This window comes from Lutra lutra, chromosome 12 (genome assembly GCF_902655055.1).
Source record: "Lutra lutra chromosome 12, mLutLut1.2, whole genome shotgun sequence".
Lineage (NCBI taxonomy): Eukaryota > Metazoa > Chordata > Mammalia > Carnivora > Mustelidae > Lutra > Lutra lutra.
The window spans coordinates 95,750,030-95,775,354 of NC_062289.1; the positions used below are offsets into that span (position 1 = coordinate 95,750,030).

The 25,325-nt window shown below is 46.6% G+C and overlaps 2 protein-coding genes across 12 annotated transcripts in view; one reads left to right on the plus strand and one right to left on the minus strand.

The window, feature by feature from the left end:
* KCTD10 (potassium channel tetramerization domain containing 10) overlaps positions 1-210 on the minus strand; it is a 28,129-nt gene extending 27,919 nt beyond the window's left edge. For both annotated transcript variants that reach the window (XM_047697178.1, XM_047697177.1), the window contains exon 1: positions 100-210. In XM_047697178.1, the coding sequence (XP_047553134.1) occupies positions 100-102 (3 nt within the window). In that variant the 5' untranslated portion in view covers positions 103-210. The remainder of the gene's footprint in view (positions 1-99) is intronic.
* A 256-nt stretch (positions 211-466) lies between these two features.
* Positions 467-25,325, plus strand: part of UBE3B (ubiquitin protein ligase E3B) — a 52,715-nt gene continuing 27,856 nt past the window's right edge. Inside the window, exons 1-14 of one of the 10 annotated variants that reach the window (XM_047697169.1) lie at positions 467-613; positions 3,786-3,888; positions 5,387-5,568; positions 5,718-5,838; positions 7,184-7,243; positions 7,670-7,774; positions 9,261-9,357; positions 10,655-10,740; positions 11,650-11,732; positions 18,308-18,413; positions 18,710-18,830; positions 19,983-20,160; positions 21,971-22,134; positions 23,287-23,454. In XM_047697169.1, coding sequence (XP_047553125.1) covers positions 5,408-5,568; positions 5,718-5,838; positions 7,184-7,243; positions 7,670-7,774; positions 9,261-9,357; positions 10,655-10,740; positions 11,650-11,732; positions 18,308-18,413; positions 18,710-18,830; positions 19,983-20,160; positions 21,971-22,134; positions 23,287-23,454 — 1,450 coding nt within the window. In that variant the 5' untranslated portion in view covers positions 467-613; positions 3,786-3,888; positions 5,387-5,407. Of the gene's footprint in view, positions 646-2,299; positions 2,320-3,785; positions 3,889-4,236; positions 4,375-5,386; positions 5,569-5,717; positions 5,839-7,183; positions 7,244-7,669; positions 7,775-9,260; positions 9,358-10,654; positions 10,741-11,649; positions 11,733-18,307; positions 18,414-18,709; positions 18,831-19,982; positions 20,161-21,970; positions 22,135-23,286; positions 23,455-25,325 lie in introns of those variants that run through there. The other 9 variants (XM_047697165.1, XM_047697168.1, XM_047697170.1 and 6 more) reach the window with 9 other exon arrangements.

The window sequence follows — 25,325 nt, forward strand, 5'->3', positions numbered from 1 at the left end:
CACCGCAACACCCCCCACCCTCGGCCCCTTCTCTACTCTGCCTCTGCGGGCTCTCTCGGCCACCCAGAGCCCCCCATTGGTCGGCAACGCCCTCCCTACCATGAAAAGTCGGAGGACGCAGGAGTCTCCAAAACCGGACTGAGAGAGGCAGGAAACACCCAGCTCGCGCAAGCCGGGGGGAGAGGCGGGGCCGGGGCGGGAACTTCCGCTGCCTCAGCCAGCTTCCGCCCCGCAGAGGGTTCCTTCTTAAAGAGTCCGTTCGTGAGTCTGCACATCGGCTGCGTTCCCTCCAGTCTCTGTGGCTGGAGTGGATTGCATCTCGGCTGGATCAAGCATTAACCCGCTCTTGAATGGTCCGCCTCTTTTCACCTTCCAAGGAGGAGGGAAAGATGCAGAGAGGTCGTCCTTCCCGGGTACAGAAGCTCTACGGAACTGTCGTTTACCGGAACTGGATAGTTGCTTCCCAGCGGAGCTCTGAGAGCGGACACCCTGGGGCAAGATGGCGGTCGATCCTCGGCAGCTGCCCCGGGTCTGGCTAAGCTCGAAGGTATTGGGCTGAGGCGGCGGTAGCTGCGGCCCCGACCCCGAGCGAGGGGGCTTCGAGCGGATAAAGGTCTACGGCCTGCGGGTAGCGAGTGGGAACAGGTTGTGGGTTCTCCGGGTGTGTTGTGGGGGCTTTGGGGGAGGTGGCCCTTTGGCCGGGTCCCTGCTTCCCCAAGTAGGAGGGCAGGTGTTGGGGACTGGCTTTCGTGTTCCGAGGGGCGGGGGAGCGGGGGAATCTCTTCGTAGCCGTTTCCACCCTTTTTCATCTCTGGGAAGTATAGACAGAGTACTTCTGGGTGAAAAAGATTTGTTATCATGGTTGTTGATCCCGAGGAAAGATGCTGGGCTCAAGAGTCACCCAAACCGGAGTTCGAGTCCTAGTCACTCGCTATATGACCTTGAGTGAATTCCCTCACCCCTCCGGGTTCGCTTTCTTGCTCTGTAAAATGGAGTAATTAGCTCGTTTCACAGAGGAGGTTGTGAAATACAGGTTTTAGTGACTGACACTCAGCTCTCTCAGTAGAGACAGCTGGTGTAAATGATTTCAATAAGAAAAACTTGGTCGTAATTGGACTCTAACAGCCCTAGCGGCAGCCTTGCATTCTCAGCTTTTCTTTGCTGCCCTGTGAGCTACGGAGTCCCTTGGGTCTTTTCGGTATCACTTAACTAATTGCTTTGGCTTTAGAGGTGGCTTCAAATTCGGGAGTCTAGTGACCTCTAAAAAGTCATGTCCACTCTACATTTCATTTTCTCTGTGGGAAGGTAGGATTGATAATACCATGCACCTAGATAGGCTGTAGCCTTCAATAAATGATAGCTGTTATTCTTCACAGTCTAAGTCCTGTTGCCTATTTAAAAATTGGATCACCGAGACCTGGAAGAGCTGTTGAAAAGACAGAGTTAGTTAAATAGCTGTACAGTGTTTGATACACGATCTGCCCTTAACAAATGGTGGTGGTCACTAAACTTGGCTGCCCAGCTCTTCCACCATAGGAGGAAAATCCTCTTGGGCTCAGATAGTTGATATTTATGATGCTTCACCTTTGGTCGGTACCCTCTGGACTCTTTCATAATTATCGAGGAAACTGACCACATCCAGGTAAGACTGATTTTGAGCAGATACCATGGGAATATAGAAGTAGAAAAACATCTGAGTCTGGTCTCTTAGTATTAAAATCTTGGCTCTGCCCCTTTCTAATTGTCTAACATGGACTAGTGAGACATAACTAAATGATCTCACATGGTTGCTGGCTTATGATATAGAAGGGACATGACACATAATGGATATTTAATCAACTTATTTTCCTTTTTGCTTTTTAAATAATCGTGGTTATCATCAACCTCTTATGTTCCTAATTTTTCCACATATATCATTGTTTCCCTAACTGGATGGTAAGCTTCTTGGATTTTTTTTTTTTTTTGCTTGTTTTTTAAGTCTAGATGATACAGTAAAGCTCAGTTACATGCTATCTACTTTTAAATACTCCTTGTTAAAATCTTCCCACTCTAATCCTAATCAGAGTGTCGTGTTGAGATCAAAATAGAAGAAGTGTAAATATTTCAATTCTTTAGCACCCCTAGGAGGTAGGTACTATTATCCTCAATTTACAGATAAAGTAACTGAGGCATAGAGAGGATAAGCCATTTGGCCAAATGAGGTAGAATCAGAGCTAGAAAGAACCAAGGGTATTTTGATTCAGGTTTTTTTTCCTATTATATACAGCCTTTTATTGATTGTGTCGAAGTTTGTGTAATCCTTCATTACAGTTACTTTGAGTATCTAAAGACTTCATAATGTATTTTATTTGTTTGATGAACTAGTAGATTCTAGGCAGGTAGAAGAGGTGAATAAGAAGGAGCTAGAAAAGCTGCAAAAGCTCTCTGCAAGGTCTCCTGGGAGAAGTGAAAGTTTTGAGATAGTCTTAGAGCTACTTTGTCACAGTTTGCCTATGCATCCTCCTGTTTTTCCATTGAGAAGAGGCTCCCTGTCCCCCACCCCCAAATGAAGAGCTTTCTACATGTTAAGGAATGATCATACCATTGTGCTCACGGCTTGGGCCCTCTCTTTTGCAGCTCTCAGAAACTTGAAGCTGTTACCCAATCTAAACAGGGTCATAGCCCAAATGATAGGACTGGTGAATCTTAGTGTACCCAGGGATAGGACAAAATTTAATGGGTGAGAAATGTAATGGTCCCAGCCTTATTTCCTATCCAAAGAACCTGAGTGTGCAGATGAGAGCCTCTACCGAAGTTTTAAGATTTTATTTATTTATTTGAGAGAGGGTGAAGGAGGACAAGCAGGGGGAGGGGCAGAAGGAAAAGCAGACTCCCCACTGAGCAGGGAGCCCCGACTCTGATGCGAGGCCAGATCCCAGGCCCCCCAGAATAGTAACCCAAGGCGAAGCAGACACTCAAATCAACTGACCCACCCAGGCGCCCCTACTGAAGAGCTGGAAAACAAACAAAATAAAACTCGTGTCTGTAAAGATAATGCATTGATTACTGTTGACTGCGCACCGTCAGCCACCATGACGGGTATTTGAAGTACATGATCTCATTTGGTTGTCCTTAACCTCCGCCAATAAAGAGATGAAGGCAGAAAGCCTCTGAGGCATCTCTCTCCAGCACCTAGCAGAGCTGGGGACCAGCTCCAGCTCTGGGACTCCAAAGCAGGTGTGCTTCTCAGTGCCATGCTGCCTCATCATGTGTGTTCTGCAGAAAATTTAGGAAACAGCCTAGTTAAGGAAGCAGAACTTCCTGTAATCCCTCTGCCTCAAAACAACCGCCCTCAACATGTTGGTGTGTTTCTTTTTCCCAGCTTTGTGCCTCTGTGTGCACATGCATTTTTCTTTTTCATTATGTAACTGGGATCAGATGGATCCACAGCCAGCTCTTTTTTCATTTCTCCAGCATAAACATTTTTCTTATGGTTAAAAAATCTCAAACATAATTTTCAATGGCTTTTTAACATTCCCTTCTCCTGTTCTGCTTACTGTCATAAAGCAAGTACAGCTTTCATTCAGCTTCTCTGGGCTTGTTTTCAGTCTGTTCCCTTTAGGCTGAAGGCCCGGGGAGATATCAGACATTCACTAAAAAGGACACTAGTGTTTAAACACTAGCTTAGTGTTTCAAACCAGAGGTACTTTTTAAAATTATTTTATTCAGTGAGGAAGATATAGGATGCCCTATCTATAAAACTTAACCCTGAATCTGGATTTTTTTTTTCCTTCTGCTTTTACCAGAAAAGACAAGCTCCTCTGAAGGGAGAAGCTGCCCTCAGCTGTGAGTCCTTGACAACATCACTAATGATTACCTGGCATTTCTGTATCACAGGCAGGTCCTCAGGTGAGCTCTCCAGGCTTTTGCTGAGCAGAGAGAGCAAGTGATTCAGAAGACTGTTATCTTTTCCTCCTCTGCCTTCTTCCCCTCCGTCCTGTGATCAGGTCGGCTTTGTTTATTTGTTTTGACAATTGTTGTTGATGAGAGACCCATGTGTTGGGAAAGCCCTGTTTAATAGACGTGAATCACTGTCGAAAAGGGACCACTGAGGCCCCTCACTAGGTTGATCTGGCAGGAGCCCTGAATGAGCTTTTTATTCTTTTTTTTTTTTTTTTTTTTTTTTTTAGATTTTATTTATTTGTTTGACCAACAGAGATCACAAGTAGGCAGAGAGACAGGCTCCCCGCTGAGCAGAGAGCCTAATGTGGGGCTCTATCCCAGGACCCTGGGACCATGACCTGAGCCAAAGGCAGAGGCTTTAACCCACTGAACCACCCAGGTGCCCCGAGCTTTTTATTCTTGATGGTGTTTTCACCTGGGCACTGCTTTGAGGGAGATAACACGGCAAAGAGATTGTTTCCCAGGGAGGTATGGATTTCTGAGTAATCCATTTCAGTCGTTTTGTTTGCTGAGCTAATTATATATTTGGGACAGAATGACAGTTTTTGAGCCTCCAAAGATAACCTCTCAGTGTGGGAGCCTCCATGGACCAGTGTTGTGTACGCTAGGCTGATAGCCAAACCTACCACTTTGGGAAAAGACAGTTACTGGTGACTTAGATAAAAATGTAATGGATAATTGGGAAGCTCTGTCCAAAACGTGCCAGTCAGTGGATGGCAGAGTTCTGGCCCAGAGTCTTCATCAGCCCATGGCAAGATGGGATCAGTAAGGATGGCAGAGTAAATTGTACATAAAAACAAATATATTCAATTTAGCAGATTGTTTTGCATTCTGGAATCACATTTAGCTTTTTTAGCATTAAAATGACCCTTTTTCCAGAAAGATTAAGGGTTTCTTTTGTGGTGGGCACAAAATAATTGCCAGTAAATATTTGTTGAGTGAATGGCTGAATGAAATAATGACAGTAAATAATTGTTTGATTTTTTTTTTTTCTTTTCCCCTTCCAAGTCTTAACTTGGCAAAAATAAATTTGACTGCTCAGTGTTAGAGAATCGAATTAGAGAATTCGATTATCTAGGAACCTTTGACCTGGAGGATGCCTGGTTTGCATTAGAGCGTTATGGATGGAATTGATTCATGCTTGCTTCATCTGTTAAACGATTACAGAGCCCATACCGGGCAGATGCTGTGCTCTTTCTCTTAAGCAGATGTAATTATTTAATACAGGAAAGAGCATGGCTGGTCTAGATGAGTTGCATGAGAAGAGCCAGTAGGAAGTTGGGACTTGTGCCAGGAGAGCTATTAGCCTTTTTTGGGGATACAGAAAGGTCCCAAGTAGCTCTCGGTTGCCCCAGTGCCTGCCCACCCTTGGCTCCTGAGCCCCTTTCCTGTGCATGTGTTTCCTATAATGGCCTACGGAGGCCGCTCACCATTTTCTCCACAGGGTTTGTGCAAGTTTGCAAATATGTTCACCGTTTCTCAGACCTCGAGAGCATGGTTCATTGATAGGGCCCGTCAGGCCCGAGAGGAAAGGCTCGTGCAGAAGGAGCGGGAACGGGCAGCCGTTGAGATTCAGGCCCATGTTCGGAGTTTCCTGTGTCGGAGCCGGCTGCAGAGAGAAATCAGGTGGGTGCCAGGGGCTCCGCACATTCTCCCTTGCTCCCAATTAGTAGCAAGAAAAGATGGTGTTTTCTCTTACAGTTCTTGAAGAGTCTTCCAGCTGCTGTGAGCTAATTTAAAATGTCTTTTTTTTTTTCTTATCCTTCCTTCCCCAGGAGAGAGGTCGATGAGTTTTTTAAAGCAGATGATGCTGAGTCCAGTAAAAAAAGTGCACTTTGTATTTTTAAGATTGCCAGGAAACTGCTGTTCCTGTTCAGAATTAAAGAGGATAATGAGGTAAAATAATAATAGCGAACACTCTGCTTACCCATCGGCCAGATCTTTTTAAAGTATTTTATAAATAAGAATTCATTTAGCCCTTATAGCGAGACCACGAAGATAAACTCTGGGACTGCCACATCCTGCCCTTTCTGTGTTCTTAGGATGTGTTTTGTAGGCATCGTGGCCAGTGCTTCTGAGAATCATCACTGTTCTTTTCACATTAAGTATGATAAGCCCTTGGAGTCAGATGTAAACTGGGAGCCAGGCAGGTTAGGAAAATGTGTGAAAGAAGCCATTTACAAAACAACAATTCCTAGTGAGCAGTAACGAAGGGAGGTGGTGGTGATGGAGGATGGTGAGGACATTAGAGGGAGCGATGGGGTCCGAGGCATGCCCACTCAAGGTGGGTAGCCACTCTGGGGCTGCAGCCAGAGGTGGACTGCTACTCTCATTTGAAGAAGAGGTACTGGAGATCCTGTGCCTGCTAGTAAGAATTGGTAGCTAATTTGAAATTCCTTTCAAATCCTATAAACCAAACAAAATGTATTGGTTGCACCTTTGGGATAGAGTGATCAGCCTAGAGCAGCGAGTTGTCTGTTCCAGTACACCCTATAGCATTGAGGAGTGCCTCTGTGCTCCCAGGGGTTAGGCATTCATTACTGCTAAGCATCCCATTGTGCCAGACCCTCCTGAAGGCACTGGGGGCCCGGAAGGAAACAAGATGGGCAAGGTCTCTAGCCCCGTGGAGCCCGTAGCCTAGAGAGAGGCAAAAGTTTGCTGGCAGTGGACACACAGACACATAGATGAGGACAGACAGATGAAGTGAGGTGACCATTGTTGATAGAGGAAACTATAGCTCTGGGTAATGAGGTGGCGGCCCAGGACCACAGCACTTTTGAGGGTGGATCCAGGGTTGGTATAGACAGTGTAATTTAGTTTCCACTTTCCTTCCTTTTGCATTTCAAGAGAAAAGTGATGATGTGACAGTTTGTGAGGCAGAAGTCTCTGTCCGAGGTGCTTACAGAATAGCCTCTGGGAGAGCACCACTCGGGGGACAGATGCCAGTCTGCAAAAGTGCAGGCCCAGATTGCCAGGTTGATTTCGTTTTTGCAAAGGAGGCCCAGTCTAAAACGCACGTGTCAGGCTCATCCAGCCTGTGGGCCACCAGGCTGAGAGCCTTCCGTTAGCCTCTCCGATCGTGTTTTTGTATCTGTGAGAGGGAATTCAATACACTCACACATGTGAGTCCCCTGGCACCATGTGAGTGCCTACATGTGCCAGGTGCCCATGGGACTCCTGCCTCTTTTCCATCTCAGCGTTGGTTGTGCGAGTGTATAACCCCTACTCTGCCTCTTTGCAGAGATTCGAGAAGTTGTGTCGCTACATCCTGAGCAGCATGGATGCTGAGAATGAGCCCAAGGTAAGCGGGATGGGAGCTGGGAAGTCTCCCAGAAGCTCTCAGGCCAGTCTCTTGGCTCTAAAGATCCCTGCTGAATGTTTGGATTTTGTTGGGTATGGCTTTGCATAGGCACACAGAGCCCTGTGTGTCAGTAACAGCTTGAAACATTAACGAACTGTAACTGATTTTTTTTTTAAAGTCTCTTCATTATCCAAGAGCTATGGTTTGCTCTTACCGCTTACTCAAGATACTAATTCCCTTCCTATTTTATCCCTGGGTTTAGCGTTAAAATAAATCCTACTCACTGCTTATTCACCCGTTCATCTCCGTTGCCTTCTCTGGCACTGGACCTAGCAAACGGGTCCCCTTCCAGTAGCTACAACATACGTGTTTTGGTCTCCTTGTAATGGTACCTGCCCATTACATTTCTCTCTCTCCTGCTTATAGGTGTGGTATGTGTCCCTGGCCCTTTCCAAGGATCTCACCCTCCTGTGGATTAAACAGATCAAACACATTCTTTGGTGTTGCTGTGAGTTTCTTGAGCAGCTCAAGGTAAAAACAAAATAAGACACCTGTGAATATACCCTCTTACTGGAGGCCTTTAGTACATGTTGAGAGTCCTTAGTAGGTTATTCCTTTGGAAGTTTGTCCAAGTCTAGTAAGAAATTATTAGAGCCCTTGTTCTGAAAGAGCGAGTTAGATCCTGTTATCAGAATGATCCTTTCTTTTCTGTGCAATATTTTGAACATTGGCCTGCACTTACCACAGTCTCCAATCCCTGGGAATCTGTTGGCTTTCTTTCCATTCTTTTGACACAACAGATAATTTATTGCTTATATTACTGTATTAGTCAGGCCTTTTGTTGCAAGTGCAGATACCAAACATCAGTGCAGCCAGTAATACATACAAGCTAAGTGAGAAAGAGACTGTCTTTGATAGAATATTCTCTGTAGCATGGCAGCCAGGGATGACCAGAACCAGGAGCTTCTAGGGTTCTCCTTACCCTTTTCTCTCATCCCTGCTCCCTTTTGAAATCGTGGTAGCCAGCAGTTCTGACCTCACATCCTTACCCTGTCTTGACCAACAAGAAAAGTGAGGATTCCCCCATTGGTTTAGAAATCTGAGAGGACTGATAAAGGCATCCTGGGAACCTGATCTCAACCTTGAGCTAGTCACAGTGGCAAGAGGGATGGGGTACTGCCACTGGCCCTTCCTGGTCCTATACTCACACTTGTGTTAGGAGAATGTGGGCAAGGGTGTGAGTCGTTGGAAACAGCGGACATTTTCACTTTGCACGATGAGGGAAGAGGTTTCAGGGGCAGAGGCTTAGCAGTGACTCGGGTCGTAGCTGAGTGATAGAGTAGAAGTCCCCAGAGCCCCCAGTGATCCATTCCTAGCCTTCTCCCTCAAGGCACTTGTGAATGACTCACTCGGCCTTGACCTGGCAACAAGCATGAATTGTGGTAATAATAATAGCCAGTATTCCATGGAGTTACCTATGTGCCAGGCACTGTTCTTAGTGCCTTATATACTTTAATCCATTCATTTCTAACAACAAGCTTATGGAGAAAGCAGTGGTCCTACTCCTTCGTCAACAGCCGAGGAAACAAGTACAGAGAGGGTGAGCAACTTGGCCTAAATAAATCACACAGCTAGGAAGTGGTAAAGCTAGCCATCTGAGCCCAGAGTCCCCTGTTGTGTTTCACCTGGATTTCTGCACTGCGGCTTTAGTGTACACGCATGCATATGTGTCTGTGTATGAACATACACAGCAAGCCAGCTCTAGTCAGCCTGTTTTCCAAGAATTCTCTTCTCCGTTCCCAAGAGCACTTCAGATTCCATGCTTGAGCACTAGTGTGCCAGCATCTCTGTCCGTTAACTCCCAAAGGGGTCATTTCCCAGAAGGAGAAGGATAAACTCGGACAGTCCTGACTCCCTTATTGGAGGCCAGCCTGCATCCAGGCCGGTTGTGAATGGATGCTTGGCTGTGGGAGACGGGAGGGCTTATGTCTCATCTCAGTCTCTTTATTGTTTCCAGCCCGAAATTTTACAGGACTCCAGACTCGTCACGCTGTACCTCACGATGCTCGTCACCTTCACAGACACTTCAACATGGAAAATTCTCCGCGGGAAAGGTCTGTGGGACTTGCTACAAAACCTTTCCCATGTGACATTTGCGTAGTGAGCCTGGGGAACTTTCACCTTCTTAAGAAGCATGTTTGCTGCCATAAGTCAGGGAGAGACGTAAAACCTTACAAATGAAGATGCCCTTGGCACTTCCATCAGATGGCGTTGGCAGTATCAAGAATTTGTTCAGTGTTCTAATAATTTCTCCTCTCTTTGCATTTATATTCAAAGGCTTGGTCCCTCTGATCTCATTTTTGAAAATTCCCCCAGCATCTCAGTCTCCAATCGATAATATTTGCTTGACCTTGTCATTCACATCAGGATCATTGAGCAGCAAATAATTCTGTTTTGCCCATGAACTTTGTGTCGTGAAGCTGCCTCCTTTTCCCCAGAGGGTGCGCTGAGCCTTACGTGTTTCGTATGTTCACTTCATCCTTCCGTTCGGCTAATAGCCTTCTCGGCGCCAGATACCATGCAGGCGCCAGAGAGACCGAGAAGATCGCTGCCCTCAAGGGGGTTTAGGAGCCAAACAACTGTGTGTCTGCCCTTCCTCACAGCTCTGGGGAGTCTGGTGAGGGGGACGGACCCCAAAGGGAAGTCACGGACCTGTGACTGTATGTGCAAATAGGCAGACAGTACCTGTGAACATGTACGTGTGGCCAGTGGTGCTTGGAAGGAGGGCTACAAGAGGGGAGAGCATTCAGTGGGTCAGGGAGGACCTGCCTCGCTGTGTCTGGGGCTCAGGCTCTCCTGCAGGAGCCATGTCTGAGCTAGGAGCTGGAGGGAGGGTTAGCGTTCAGAGCCAAGGGGAGGGATAACACTTTGAGAGCCGAGGCAACTGTATGTGCACAGGCTCCCAGCCAGGAAGGAGGGGTAATTTTAAAGCAGGGGAGTTGGTGGGTGGTTTAAAACTGGGTGAGTTCTGTCCTTGAGTTCCAGGGAGCTCTATCCCGGTGCAGGGAGAAGGCAGCCACAGAGAGCAGAGAGTGCCAGGCCCTCAGGGGGAATTAGGAAGGGTGCTACCAGCCCTTTGTGTTACCTCTGGCCAGGCAAATGATAGGACTCCTTGCCTAAGAGGGGACACCTGAGCTGGACCTTCTGGGAGAGAGAATTCTGGCGATTGGTCTCTCCCTGTACAGTAGGACCAAACCAAAGATGGGAGTAGGAAAGCAAGCCAGAGAAAATCTACTTTCTACTTCCTTTATGGCCTCGGGCCTGGGCCGTGATGTTCTGTCCCATGTATAAATGGTTCACAATAAGGCCAGTGCCTTTCTTCTCAGACTTTTTTTCTTTTTGTTCATTTAGGGGAGAGTCTTCGGCCAGCCATGAACCACATTTGTGCAAACATCATGGGACATCTCAACCAGCGTGGGTTTTATTCTGTGCTGCAGGTTTGTGACCCCATGCCTTATCATGGGACCTTGTTCTTCCCTACCTGAACTTGGATTTTTACAACTGATTTCTTTGGTCTATCTGGTGCCTTTCCCACAGAAACCTTTTTGCAAGAGGAGTTTAAGGCCTGGCATCCTGTCCCTTCCCCTCCCTTGAGTCCCCTGTGGTTTGTGTCAGGGGAGGACAGTGGCCCAGGGATCCCTCTATTGTGCTCCATCTTTGGCTCCAGGAATAACCCAGTCACTTGACATTTAAAGTCGGGAAGGACGCCTCCAGGCTTGGTTCCCTTGGGTTCCTTCTTGGGTGGTGTCTGGAATTACCTTTCTTGCTGTGTCTTCAAACACCTTCTGTCCACACCGCCCTTTACTGTGCCAGCTCACACCTCCAGGGAATTGTCAGAACTCTAACCACTGTTTAAAAACACTTTGGGATTGTTGAGTTTAAGAAGTAGCATTGATTTAGCCCGCCCTTCTGCCTGGTAGTGAGATGGGCCGGCTCCTTCTTGATTGGGTTGCCTTTTCTCCTCACACAAATCCTGTGAGCTGGCTTGCTGGCCAGAGGTGGTGTCATCAGCCATTCATCTCCATGAGAGAAGCTTCTGGATCCCAGAATACGGGAAGAACACACAAACGAGATTTAAGTCTGGTATTTTCACTGGCTGTAAACTTTTTAGCTCTTTATTATTTCAAAATTTTAAATACGATATTGAGAGATGGTGTGGTGTCATGAAGGCGATAACCCTTACTTTGCTCTCCCTTTGCTCTCCCTTCTTTTCAGAAGAATTTTCAGAAAAATTCCAATAGAGTTTTTTATCTGAAGCCCTCATTTTACTTCCATGCTGCTTTTTTACATACAAGTGAATATATAATTGGCGTTGACCCCTGACCAGTTGAAATGTTCTTTTTCAGGTACTGTTAACCCGTGGCCTGGCGAGACCCCGACCTTGTCTGTCCAAAGGCACTTTAACTGCAACCTTTTCTCTAGCGCTACGGTAAGTAGCAGATGCCGCTGAGGGGTTGGCACGCTTCGAGAGGCTTCCTCCTCTTGCTTTCCTTTTCTCCTGTTCCTTATGTTCGGTGTGGGCTTGCCTGCTTTATCAGAATTCACCGGAAGTGTCATTCTTCCGATGGTGACCATCTGTGGCAGCTCTTCTGTCTGTGCCCCTGAGGTTTTTGCATCATGATTCAAAGGAAGCTTTTCAAAGTGAATTGCTTTCATTGTGCCAAGGGCCTGAGATAAAAGCATTTGTCCTTTTGAGCTTTTAATTGATAGAACCTGAGAGCTGGAGGAGGACCATCAAAGGGCCAAGCAGAGGGTTAAGAGAGTAGTGTTGTGAACACAGGTTTAAAATGTTCGAATCTAGGGGTGCCTGGGTGGCTCAGTGGGTTAAGCCACTGCCTTCGGCTCAGGTCATGATCCCAGGTCCTGGGTTCGAGCCCCGCATCGGGCTTTCTGCTCAGCAGGGAGCCTGCTTCCTCCTCTCTGTCTGCCTCTCTGTTTACTTGTGATTTCTCTCTGTCAAATAAATAAATAAAATCTTTAAAAAAAAAAAATGTTCGAATCTAGAGGCCCAGAGAGGAGGTGCTGTTTGCCTTCACTTAGGAGATAGAAAATATGTAAGAAGCTAACTAGTTCCCTGTGGAAATGATGCCTGCAATTCTGAGACTCATCAGGTACACAGAGCTGGGTCTGTTTGGGTCCGGAACTTTCTTAAACTGTCAAAAGCAGCACTAACTTGGGGGAAGAGGTTAATAAGGTAACCCAATCACCTTAATCCCCAAGGTAATAATAAACTTAGGGCAGAGGGAGTGTTGTGATCAAATCAGCTTGGTAGAGTGCTCTGCTCTGCCCCCCTTGCTAATCCATAGGGCACTTAACCACGGGAAGCTCTCGACAAGTCTGGCGGTTCAGGAACCTTTGGGCTTGTTTAATCTGATGTTGGCCTGAACCTTCCTGAATGTGCAATAACCTCGCCTGATTTTTCAGTGCTGGAGCGTGTCTGTTAATGTCTCATGGAGTCTACGGAATACTGTTTTGGAAAATGATCTTCTAGAGGATCGGTTGGCACACCGTTTCTGTAAGGGGCCAGCTTCTACACATTCTTGGTTCTGTGGGCCACACAGTGTCTGTCACAGCCACCCTGCCATTGCAGCACACTGCAGCCTAGACAATTTACATACCCACGCGACAAGGGCTGTGTTTCAATAAAACTGTATTTAGAAAAATATGCGGTGGGCAGAATTTGGTCTGTGAACCATATGTGAGCCACTGGTCAAAACCGTGCTGTCCACTGATCCCCAGGGGCTGTTAGAAATACAATAAAATTAAGAATTCAGTTCCTCATTTCGCCATGTTTCAAGTGCTTCCGGGCCACATGTGACTTAGCAGTGATGACCTTACTGGACCATACAAATAAGGAACATTTCCATCATCATGGAAAGTTCTGTTGGACAAGGCTGGTCTAGAACAGCCTGGTCCAATAGAAATATAGTAAGAACTGCATTTAAAAAGTCAAAAAAAAAAAGGGGAAATTAAATCTTATGTAATTTTATTGTAATCTATTTTATGTAAACAAGTATATCTAGAATATAATCATTTCTACATGAAGTCAGTGCTTTTTTTTTAATTTTTTAAAAAATTTTTATTTATTTAATTTATTTGATAGAGATTACAAGTAGGCAGAGAGGCAGGCAGAGAGAGGGGGAAACAGCCTCCCTGCTAAGCAGAGAGCCCGATGCAGGACTCGATCCCAGGACGCTGGGATCATGACCTGGGCTGAAGGCAGAGGCTTTAACCCACTGAGCCACCCAGGCGTCCAAGTCAGTGCTTTCAGATCATTTATTTTAGTTAAAATTATAAACTTAATTTCTTTTCGGGGCGCCTGGGTGGCTCAGTGGATTAAAGCCTCTGCCTTCGGCTCAGGTCATGATCCCAGTGTTCTGGGATCGAGCCCCGCATACAGCTCTCTGCTCAGCGGGGAGCCTGCTCCCCCCCCCACCCCCACACTGCCTGCCTCTCTGCCTACTTGTGATGTCTGTCTGTCAAATAAATAAATAAAAATCTTAAAATTAAAACCCATCAAAAAAAATAGTTTCTTTCTTTTCATACTGAGTCTTTGAAACTTGGGGTGGATTTTATACTTAAAGCCTATCTGTCACTGAACTAACCACATTTTAAGTGCTCGGAAGCCACACGTGGCCACTGGCTACTGCGTTGGACAGCATGTTTCTAGAGGTGAGAGCCTTAAGACAGAGGAGCAGGTGTCAGCCAGTGATGCTATAATTAGTTCCAGAGGTAGACCAGGTTATTTAGTAAATTATACCTTCCTAGCAGACCTTGAAAGGAGTTATATTTAATGAGTCATAGGATGTAGGTAGAAGCAGGTTTTCCAGCGGGAGGTTTCCTGCAACTTCTTTTCCTGAGTCACCTTCTGGGGCGGCTCATTCCAGTATCACCCACCCTCTGCTCTGTCAGGGACAGCAAAGGGCTGACACATGAATGCCTGAGCTCTGGGGCAGCAGCAGCAGCAGCTCTGCCTCCTCCTCTGTCTCCTGAGAACACAGATCTTTCCTTCTATTCCAGTGTCCCTCCCCCGCCCCGAGAGGGTAGTAATTCATGGTGTAATTCACCAAGAGGGTCACAGCCAGCTGTTCCAGCATGTTTATTCTTCCTTAAGAATACAGTGGCATCCAGCGTTTTAGGTTTTTTTCACCCACTAGGATAGAGTCCATTGCCTCACTTGTGAAGGCCGGGATGCTCTGAAGCTCTTTTCTTCAACAGTGCGCCTTTCACCCCCCTCTGAATATATCTGTATGTAATTGAAAATGACCAGGACCTTTTAAAACAAGATATCTAGTGAATTTTTCATACTAGAGTATACTACTGAAAGTCTGCAAAACTATAAATAGTATGTTTAGATATGATCACCAAATCTTATGCTGCAAATAGCTAACATTCATGGGCCACACGGTTGTTTTAAGACTTCTGCTCACATTAACTGACTACTCACCATATTCTCCAATCTCAGTTTTATAGGTGAGGAAGCTAAGGCCCAGAGAGGTTAAGCCATGTGCCCCCAGTCACACAGCAGGAAGAGGCAGGCCAGGAGTTAAACCCAGGCTGCCTGACTCCAGAGCCCATGCTCTCTACTCCTAATACTTGCCTACTTGCCTCACCTATTGGACACATTTTTTTATTCTAGGTACAATATATGTTGAATTTGTGGCATGTGGGAACTTTCTCAAATTCTCCTCATTCCATTTATTACCCAGGCCCCAGGTTTGCCCAGGCTTGGTTTCTGTTTTTCCCATGTGCCCGTCCCGCTCCCTGGTTGCAGAATGAGCTCTCTGTTGGTGGGCACTGTGCAGTGAACCTCCCTTGTCCTCTCCTCCCCTGCCGTGCCTACCACTGAGACCCGCATATAAGGTGCATATAAGGTGCATCCTGCTAAATGTACCACTGGCAGGACACTGGTAGGATTTGTCACCTGAGGCTTAAGTGCAACAACTACAAGGCTAAAGGAAGATTTTGATGACCTCGTGCTGGGGCTATAGATAACCAGGCATTGACGGAAATGGGGTGTCTGGTGTGTCGGTGTGGTCTTTTGAGACTAGCCTCCTTACAGTCCTGTAGTGCCTCACTCCTGGTCAGTCAGGCAGAGTTACTTAGGGTGGGATCCTGCCCTTGGCTCCCCCTTGGAGATGCAGCTGTTCCCTTGCAAGCAGGAAGTGATGAGTTAAAGTTTTGGTGTCATTCTCTTGTGGTTTGCTTTTCCTCTGTCTGGGTAATTGCTTAGTCCTGATCCACACTTCTTTCTAACATAGAGAAAGTAACTTAATTCTCTTTTTAAAGAATTCTCTTTTGTCCAAGTCAGCTCAGTGAGTTTAGCTTGGTTGTTCAGCCTCCTTTAGACAGGTGGTTGACAGAGGCTCTGGTGTTTTGAGCATTTCAGCCGTACGTAGTTTTCTTGTCCCAAAAATGGTACCCTTGACAGTGAAAGTTTATAATTCAAATTCTGATAGTCTAAGTACCGGTGACATACTTGCTCGTTGCCATTGGAGCACAGTAGCTAGAAGATAATCAATTTCCTCCTGTAAGTTCTACCTCTTTTTTTTTCCTTGCACGACCTCTGATGTTTTTTAAAATAACTTTATTGAATTATAATTCACATATCTTACATTTCACTCATTTGAAGTATACAGTTCACTGGTTTTTATTTTTATTTTTTATTATTTTGTAAAAGATTTTATTTATTTATTTGACAGCGAGAGAGGGAATACAAGCAGGGGGGGTGGGAGAGGGAGAAACAGACTTTCTACCGAGCAGAGAGCCCGATGTGGGACTCAATCCCAGGACCCTGGAATCATGACCTGAGCCAAAGACAAATGCTTAACGACTGAGCCACCCAGGCACTCTTACAGATCACAGACTTGTGCAGTCATCACCACTATCTAATTCCAGAAATAAACCCCGTAGCCATTACCAGCCACATGCCTTCCCTCCCACTCCCACACCCTCCTCCCTCCCATGTCCCCAGCAACTACTAATCTATTTAATCTTTGGGATTTGCTTGTTCTGGACGTTTCCCATAAATGGAATCCTACAGTGTACGGTCTTCCATGCCTGGCTTCTTTCACTTTGCACAGTGTGTTCATCCGTGTTGTAGAATGTATCCAGGGGTGCCTGGGTGGCTCAGTGGGTTAAGCCTCTGCCTTCAGCTCAGGTCATGGTCTCGGGGTCTTGGGATCGAGCCCCGCATCGGGCTCTCTGCTCAGCGGGGGGCATGTTTCCCCCACTCTCTGCCTGCCTCTCTGCTTACTTGTGATCTCTCTCTCTCTCAAAAAAAAAAAAAAGAAGAAGAAGAAGAATGCATCCGTTCTTCGTTTTTATAGCCGAGTAATATTCTGTGGTAGGGCCATGCCACATTTGGGTTGTTTCTATTTTTTGGCTATGTTGAGTGGTGCTACTGTGAACATTCATGTGTAGCTTTTTCGTGTGGACCTGGTTTTCATTTTGTGTGTATTCCTAGCAGTGTAATTGTTGCATCAGGTGGTAACTCTGTGCTAAACTTTTAGAGGAACTGCCAGACTTTTCCAAAGTGGCCTTACCATCTTAAATTCCCACCAGTAATACATGAGGGTTACAGATTCTCCAGGTTCCCACCAACCCTTGTTACCGTCTTCATCATAGCCCTCTTTTCTGGGTGTGAGGTGATCCCTTCCTGTTGTTTTGATCCTGCAGTTGACCAGTAGGCCTGCGATGTTAACTGTCTTGTCACGTCCTTAGCAACCATTTGCTTTTCTTTCTTTGGAAGAATGTCTATTTAATGTCTTTCAAAGAAAAATGTCTTTGCCCTATGTTTAATTGGGTTGTCTTTTGTTGTTGAGTGTATGAGTTCTTTGTATGTTCCAAATGAAAGTCCCTTATCGGGAGATAATTTGCAAATATTTCCTCCCTTTCTGCTGGTTGTCTTTTTACTTTCATGATGGTGTCTTTTGAAGCCAAGAGTTTTAGATTTTGTGGTTTTTAAATTTTTTTTAAGAGTTTATTCATCCATTTTGAGAGAGAAAGCACATGCACATACAAGCAAGGTAGAGGGGCAGAGGCAGAGTGAGAGGCAGACTCCTGCTTAGCCCGGAGCCCAACTCAGGGCTCCATCCCAGGACGCTGGGGTCGTGGCCTAAGCCAAAGGTAGACCTTAACCCACTGAGCCACCCAGGCGCTCCAGATTTTTGTGATTTTTCTTTTTCCTATGTAAGAAATCATTGTCAAACCAAAGGTCACAAAGATTTACTGCTGTGTTTTCTTCTAAGAGTTTTACAGCTTTAGTTTTAACTAGCATTTAGGTGTATAATCCATTTTGAGTTAATTTTTATATATGGTGTGCAGTATAAGGGTCATTATTTTATTTTAATAACATCTTTTTTTCTTTTTATGGAGAACTGCATGCATATTGTATAAAACCTGGATGAAATAGGATAGTATAAGGAAGAAAAAATGTCTCTCATGATTCTGCAACCCAGACATCATTAACATTTTTTTAAAATCCGTCTTTCTTGGGTTTTTTTCCCTTGTATATACTTATGGGCTTATCGGTGTATGTACATATCTTAAGTATTATTATCATAATGTATACTTAAAATTGCTTAATCGAAGTGTAAATCGTTGGTGAGTTATCGCATAGTAAACCCCCCTGCATAAGTACCTCTCCCCAGCATTGTGCCAGCATTCCAGAAGGTATTTTCCTTCCTCCTGGTTATTATCTCCTCCCTCGCCTCCCATGGACATAGTTCCTTATTCTGTTTTGTTTAAAGTTTATTACAGCATGGATATTCTCTCATGTCAGTAAAACTTGAAAACAGGTATCTATCTCGTAGCTGTACCCTACGGCTATACTGTCCCTGCTTCAGCCACTCCCCTTGTCGGTGTCCTCATCGTCAACCTTTAGTTTTCCCAGAAGTCCTGTGAAGCAAAATTCCAGGGGAATTGGGGGCATTGGCAGAGTGGTTCTTTGGCTCTGGGGTGACTCACAAACCCGTGTGAATAAGGTGATCTGTCTGTGTCTAGCCCTGTGATTGCCGCACAATTTTCAGACAATCTGATTCGGCCATTCCTCATCCACGTCATGTCTGTACCTGCTCTTGTGACTCATCTCAGCACAGTGACCCCTGAGGTAAGTGACTCTGTGATGTCCCCCCGAGTCTGGGTTTGCCTTTCTTCTTAGAAATTGGAGAATAAATGTTTTCTCTGTTAATTTCCACTTCTGAGATTTCTTCTAAGCCAGTAGCCACTGTAGGCACACTCGTGTTAGCAGGCCAGAGAGCAAGGTTCCCATCTTTGTTGACTTTCTTCCTGGCCATGAAGAGCACGTCTGGCATCCAAGTGTTGATCTGCAAGCCATCAAGGTCATGCTCTGGTGGGAAATTCCTCCTGTCAGCTCTCACTCTAACCATCTACAATTGTTTGCAGCGCCTCACTGTTTTAGAATCTCATGACATGCTTCGTAAGTTCATCACATTTTTAAGAAACGAAGATCGATGCCGTGATGTATGTGAAAGCTTAGAAGGATGCCATACGCTCTGTCTAATGGGTGAGGATCCGTGGCTGGAATTTGACTGTGTTCTGGGTGTCGGGAAAAGTCCAAGTGTGTTTGTTTTTTACTGTTCTGGAGATCATGAGTTGTTTTTAGTAACACTTGGAAGTACTTAAAAGACATGTAATCAGGTAGATAAAACAGACACATAAAATAGAAAATTAATGGAAAATATATCAGCCTGGCAACCTAGTTGAGTAACTATAAATGAATGTTGAATTTTGGCACTTGGCTTCCTGGCAGCCAAGGGAAAAATGAAAATGCGATGAATCACCAGGATAATTCTCCTCTCAAGAAAGGAGGACAGGCCCAGTTCAGGGGTGTTAGATCAGAATAGGGCCTGCATCATCTTTTTAACGTTTTCCTTGTGATTGAAGACAGGACAGGAGCAAATGGAGAGAAGCATTTGAAATCAACAGTGGTACGTAATTCTAATCGCTTAGAAGCTATTTTACATAGAAAAAGCTTCTTGTGCAAAATTTTAAGAGAGTTTATGGTGAGAGTCCACACACGAGGCATATTAAATAACTTCCATGAGCGTTGAACAATGATTTCCCAGAACATTCAGATGCCCTTCCAGAGGTCCTTTTACACTGACTTGATCTTTATATCTTTTTTTTTTTTTTAAAGATTTTATTTATTTATTTGACAGAGAGAGATCACAAGTAGATGGAGAGGCAGGCAGAGAGAGAGAGGGAAGCAGGATCTCTGCCAAGCAGAGAACCCGATGCGGGACTCGATCCCAGGACCCTGAGATCATGACCTGAGCCGAAGGCAGCGGCTTAACCCACTAAGCCACCCAGGCGCCCTTGATCTTTATATCTTAGTGTAATAGTGAAGTGTTACTTCACTAAAAATCATACCTCTGTGGTTCCGACATTTTACGTTACTTCCCGTCATCCTCACCTCAGGAGTGGGGAGCCTTATTCCAGTCTTAGAATTGTGAAACAGATCGGAGAGGTGGGTTGAGGGGCGCGCAGCTCCTCTGCAGCAGGGCCGGGATTTGAAGCCAGGCACCTCTCCGCGTGGAGTTTGTTTCTGCACGTGGACATGGTTGCAAGAGCCCTGGGCAGAGAGCAGGGCTGTGAAGGTGACGCAAGAGGTCACCCGGCCCCACCACACTCCGCTTTCTCCACACTCTGTTTGTAGGCAACCTCCTGCACTTGGGCGCCCTCAGCTCCAGGGTGTTAGAGGAGGAGACGGACGGGTTCGTGAGTTTGCTCACCCAGATGCTGTGCTACTGTCAGAAGTACGTGTCCCAGAAGAAGTCCAACCTGACACACTGGCACCCCGTCCTTGGCTGGTTCTCGCAGTCAGTGGACTACGGGTGAGTCCTGGGGGCAAACTGCTGTCTTTCCTGTCCCCTGCCTGCCTCTCACCACCTCCCCCTTCCTTCCCTCCTTCTTCCAGCTTGACGTTGTGTTGTCTGTTACAAAAGTAATATATATTTATTGAATAAAATCTGGATAAGACCAAAAGAGAATAAAAACCACCCCATTGTTCCACTACCCTGAGACTACCCACATGAAGATCCCTTCAGTTTCTTTTTTTAACCTGTAAATATCAGCAATTGTTTGGGGGTCATTTTATTTTGTATTTAATTCTTTAGTAAATTGTGAATCTCCTCTGACAATACTATTTTTTCTTTTTCAATATCACTTTTCCTGACTCCCTAGACTGTTGTACTTTGGAGATGCTAAATTAAGATACATGATTGAAAGGGGATAGAAGTCCCCTCATCCTTTTTTTTTTTTTTTTTTTTAAAGATTTTATTTATTTATTTGAGAGAGAGATAGTGAGAGAGAGCATGAGCGAGGAGAAGGTCAGAGGGAGAAGCAGACTCCCCATGGAGCTGGGAGCCCGATGCGGGACTCGATCCCGGGACTCCGGGATCATGACCTGAGCCGAAGGCAGTCGTCCAACCAACTGAGCCACCCAGGCGTCCCCCCTCATCCTTTTCAAGAGGTGGAATATCAACTTAAAAATTTTTAATTACAGAACTCAAAAACTTTAAAAATGCTAGGCAAGAAGAGAGCAATTAAGACGGCATCATGAATTTGAAAGTGAAACCGTACCCTTCACTGAGATAAGGCGGGTCTTAGGAGTGAAGGCGGTTGTGGCTCCCAGCTATTTTTCTGTTCAGATATCTGCCTAGGTTCCTGGAAGCTGCCCTGGAAGCAAAGAATGAGGAGCAGGGAAGGAATTCCCCAGATTGCGTCTCTTCCTCATGTCTGAGAGCCGTCTTGTTGGAAAGACAATTGACCAGCTGATGGCAGGCCCCCATGTGACACCCCAGCCTGAAGAGGATGGAGCATGATGTGACTGGGACACAGGAGGGATAGTATGGGAGGCAGGAGGGGCAGAGGAACACAGCACTGTGCAGTCTGGTCTGCTCTGGGGGGGCTTTAGACAAGCCGCTTTACCCCACTCTCCAGGCCTGAAACATAGGGAAATATTCCCAGTCCCTTGGATAGTGTTGTTTCGAGGATCAAATGAGATAAGGCATGTCAAGGGCCTGCCTCTAGGCTTGGCCCATGCTCGTGGGTGGTGGCTCTTTCTCCTGTGATACTGGGAGCCCACGGGAGCCTTCATGGAATCTAGAGCTGGGAGATAAAGTAGGCAGATTTCAGGCGTGAGTCTAATGCTGGGGGTACTGCATGGAGTTGGGGAGGGAGTACTTGAAGGGAAGGAGACTCTTAGGAGGTTGGGGGTTACAGAGACTTACAGGCCAGCCTGCAGTCTAAGTGTGAAGAAGAGGACAGACAGTACAGCAAGCATCATTTAGCTTTTGTCGACTGGGTGGTGAATGGGTGGGGTCAGGATGAAGAACAGAGCCCGGGTGTCTGGGAGGACTATGCCGTGGGGAGCCTGGGGCCCTGGGTTGAGTAGGAATGCTGTCGGCGGCACAGGAAGCTTGGGAAGGGTGGCAGAGAAGACCAAGAGGACATTGCCTTATGCATCTAGGTCCTTGGTGGCATCTGTGGATCCCATTTCTCTTTTTTATCCTCTCATTTGCCATGTTGACTGGTAGGCCATAGCCCAGCCCTCCGAGTAGAAGGCCCACTAGGAGCTGAGTGGGCTGTCAGTGGCCATCCATCAGGTGGAACTGACATGCCTGGTCTCCTGCTCTCTCCTAGCCTTAACGAGTCCATGCCCTTGATCACCAAGCAGCTGCAGTTCCTGTGGGGGGTGCCTCTGATCCGGATCTTCTTCAGTGACATCCTGAGCAAGAAGCTGCTGGAGAACCAGGAGCCAGCCCTTGTGCAGCCAGCATCCCCCCAGAATGTGCTTCCTGTGAAGAGTGAGTGGCTGGGCCGGGGGGAGCCCGTGAGTCTTCTTAGCTCAGGTGCAGCTCCTGCTGTTCTGTGTGCCTGCGCCCCTCCACTTCTGTGACACTCGAACTTCTCCCACACAGGCTTTAAGATTGCTTCAGCAGAGTTCACATTTAGCAAAAGAGCAACAGAAAACCCTTAGGGCTAGGAAACAAGGACCAGGGAAACAAATAGATGACCCAGAACACGATCGTGTGTAGAGATTATGGATGTTCCCTCAAGGTTGCAGTGGGGTCTGTGAACTTCCATTTGGCTCAGAATTTCTCTTAGCTAGAATGAAAGGGAGTCTGTGGATCTTCTCTTACTCATTAACGCAAAGAAAGAAGGCCCATTTCTTAGGGGAAGTGGACCCTTTCTGACTCCCTATTCATGAAAATCTCCCATGTGGGGGTCTGTATGCAGAGGACGCTGGGTCACTGACCGGGCCACCCCCACATTGCCCCTTTGCTTAGTCATAGGTTCTGTGGAAAGGTTTCTTGTTGCCCTCTCTGAGAAGAGTTCAGAAAATGCCACTAACACGGAATCCGGTGGAGTCACCTGCCTGTGGCAGATTTCCAGGTTCAGGGTGACTTTTCTTCCAGTGTGGCATGGAGCCCCATCGTGCAGCTGTCCATGAGCAGGAGCTCAGTGTCCCTTCAGCAGGATGGAAATGTAAACAGGAAGGTCTAAAACTGAAGTCGAGTACAACCCAAACCAAGTTTGGCCAACCCAAACCTACTTGAGGTTGATACTGCTTCTCCCTTAAAGCCCAGAACCGGGAATCCCCCAGGACCACCTCCACCCCGCACCGTCTTCGCCCATCTTCCCCTAATATCATCCTCTGGACTTTTACCCTGTGGTTCTGAGGTCAGGTGACCTAGTGAAAGAATCCCGTGTGGGAGTCGAATAGGCCTGGCTTGGTCTGAGATACTTTCTGGTGTTCTGAAGAGGTCTCTGGGTTGCACCTAAAAGCCTATTGTTAATGGTTTTCTCATTTATCCCAGTGCGAGAACTTGAGTCAGAGCAGCTGCCCCAGTGTCCAGCCCTGGCTGTAAATCACTTTATTGAAATGCTCTTTGCAGAGTAAAACCGGGCAGATGGCTGAACGTCTGCTCACACATTCCTTCTCCTCTCCATGCCAGATCTCCTGAAGCGTGCATTTCAGAAGTCTGCATCCGTTCGGAATATTCTCAGGCCTGTTGGGGGTAAGCGTGTGGACTCTGCAGAGGTCCAGAAGGTCTGCAACATCTGTGTCCTCTACCAGACCTCGCTGACGACTCTGACCCAGATCCGCCTACAGATACTCACAGGTGTGCAGTCCTGGGGCGTCTTTGTCCATCTCTGACATTTGGTCGATGATTGTTCTTAGAAAAAGTGGATTTTCTTCCGGCTTTCTTGGCTCGGAAGATAGGTTTTTGAAGGAGGGTATTTTGAGCTGTTCTTAGAGGCTGATACACCTCCGTTAAATGGCTCACACTGACCTCTGTCCCAGTGCTGCCAGTTCATTCCTGTGACCTGGCTTGTATTTCCATGCATTTGCTTTCGGAAGGTAGCGCTTTTTCTGAATGAAAAACTGGAAAAGACAAGAAAAAGAAAACTTAGACCATATTTGATCCTGTAGGCCAAGGATAACCACCTGTTCCTGAGGGTACCACATCCACATACACGTATGTTTAGATGAAAATGCATAGTTTTACCCTTCCCTTTCTGTTCATCACTTTAGAAGCATTTTATCATTGTGAGCAGTTCTTCCAGAATTCCATTTTTGTGACCTCATAGTTGACCATCACTTGGATGTGCCTGTTGTTTTCCTTCTTAGCCGAGCAAGGAAGAAGGCCGTTTGTGTCATGAACACAGAGTTTGGGCATTTGGGGCTTCCCACGGCCATGCAGGACTTGTTCATATGAACAGTATGGCGAAGGACAGAAAGTCTGTAGGCCATAAAGCTGTCGACTACATAAAGGGTTACTACTTCTGTCTATTACACGTACTTGTTCATCTTCAGACAGTAACAGAGGAACTGTCTGTGCCAGGCCCTGAGAGTGAAGAGGTGACTAAGACAGCCAGGGTCCCTTTCCCAAGAGTATTCTAAGAGTGGGGAGGTGAGCTATAGGCAAGGGAAAAGAGTATTTACTTTTTTTAACTTTTTTTAGAATTCTTTCTGCTCTGTGACCACAGAAGTAAGGCGACAGTGCAGGCTTGGATTAGAGGAGGCTTTCCCAGCCTCAGCACTGCTGACATCTTGGGCCTGATACTTCTTTGCTGTGGAGGCCATCTCGTCCACTACAGGGTAGCGGCCCCTACTCCGAGATGCCAGTAGTGCTTCCCCCTCCCCAGCTGTGCCAGCCCTCCTGGTCTCCAAACACTGACAGGTGCCACCTGGGGGCAGCACGGTCTCTGGTTGAATAGCCCAGCCCTGGTGTGGTGAGGCTGGAAGCAGGGGCCTTGGCGTATGTTTTAGAGGTCGTGTCTGCAGGTCTGACAGGTCCATTGGAGTTGGAGGAGTAAAGGCTAAAGGCTTCAAAGATGAGGCCAGAGTGTTGGCCCAAGCAGCCTTCCTGAATGGTGGTACCATCTGCTGAGCTGGAGACAACCAGCTGGGGGTGGGGCTGGTGGGGAACGACAAGTTCTGTTCCGCTCTGAGAAGCGTGATGCCACACAGGCATGTGAGTATACTGTGGGTACAGACAAAGAGGTGTCCTGTAAAGCCTTGGGCCCAGAGCAGGCTCCATCAGGAGAATTCAGAAAGAGATGAATAGAGTCCCGGACCAGGCCTGGCACCCCAGCACCCACTGTGAGGGTTTGAGAAGCATATTAAAGTGACGTGACTTTGAGTTCATGGCCTGTGCTCAGCATTTTAAGGTGACCACAAATTCAAGCACCCCCTATTCCTGTGAGAGCACGCAGAAAGAAGTTTTCCTGGCTAACTTGAAAATCTGTCCTTTTAAGAAGGAGATGAACTAGTCTAAACTGTAGACTATTCGGTCTGTCCATCAACATGCAAAGCAGATTGTAGAAGATAATACACTTCTTTGCTCATGCTCCTCACGTGCACTTGGTGGCCCAGAGCCACATGCTGCTTCCTGGCAGAGCTCTCCAGAGCCCTGCATCTTCGCTTCTGCTGGAGTTGCCCCCCAGAAGCAGCTCTGGTTGGATCTGTGTCCGGGGCTGGCAATGAGTA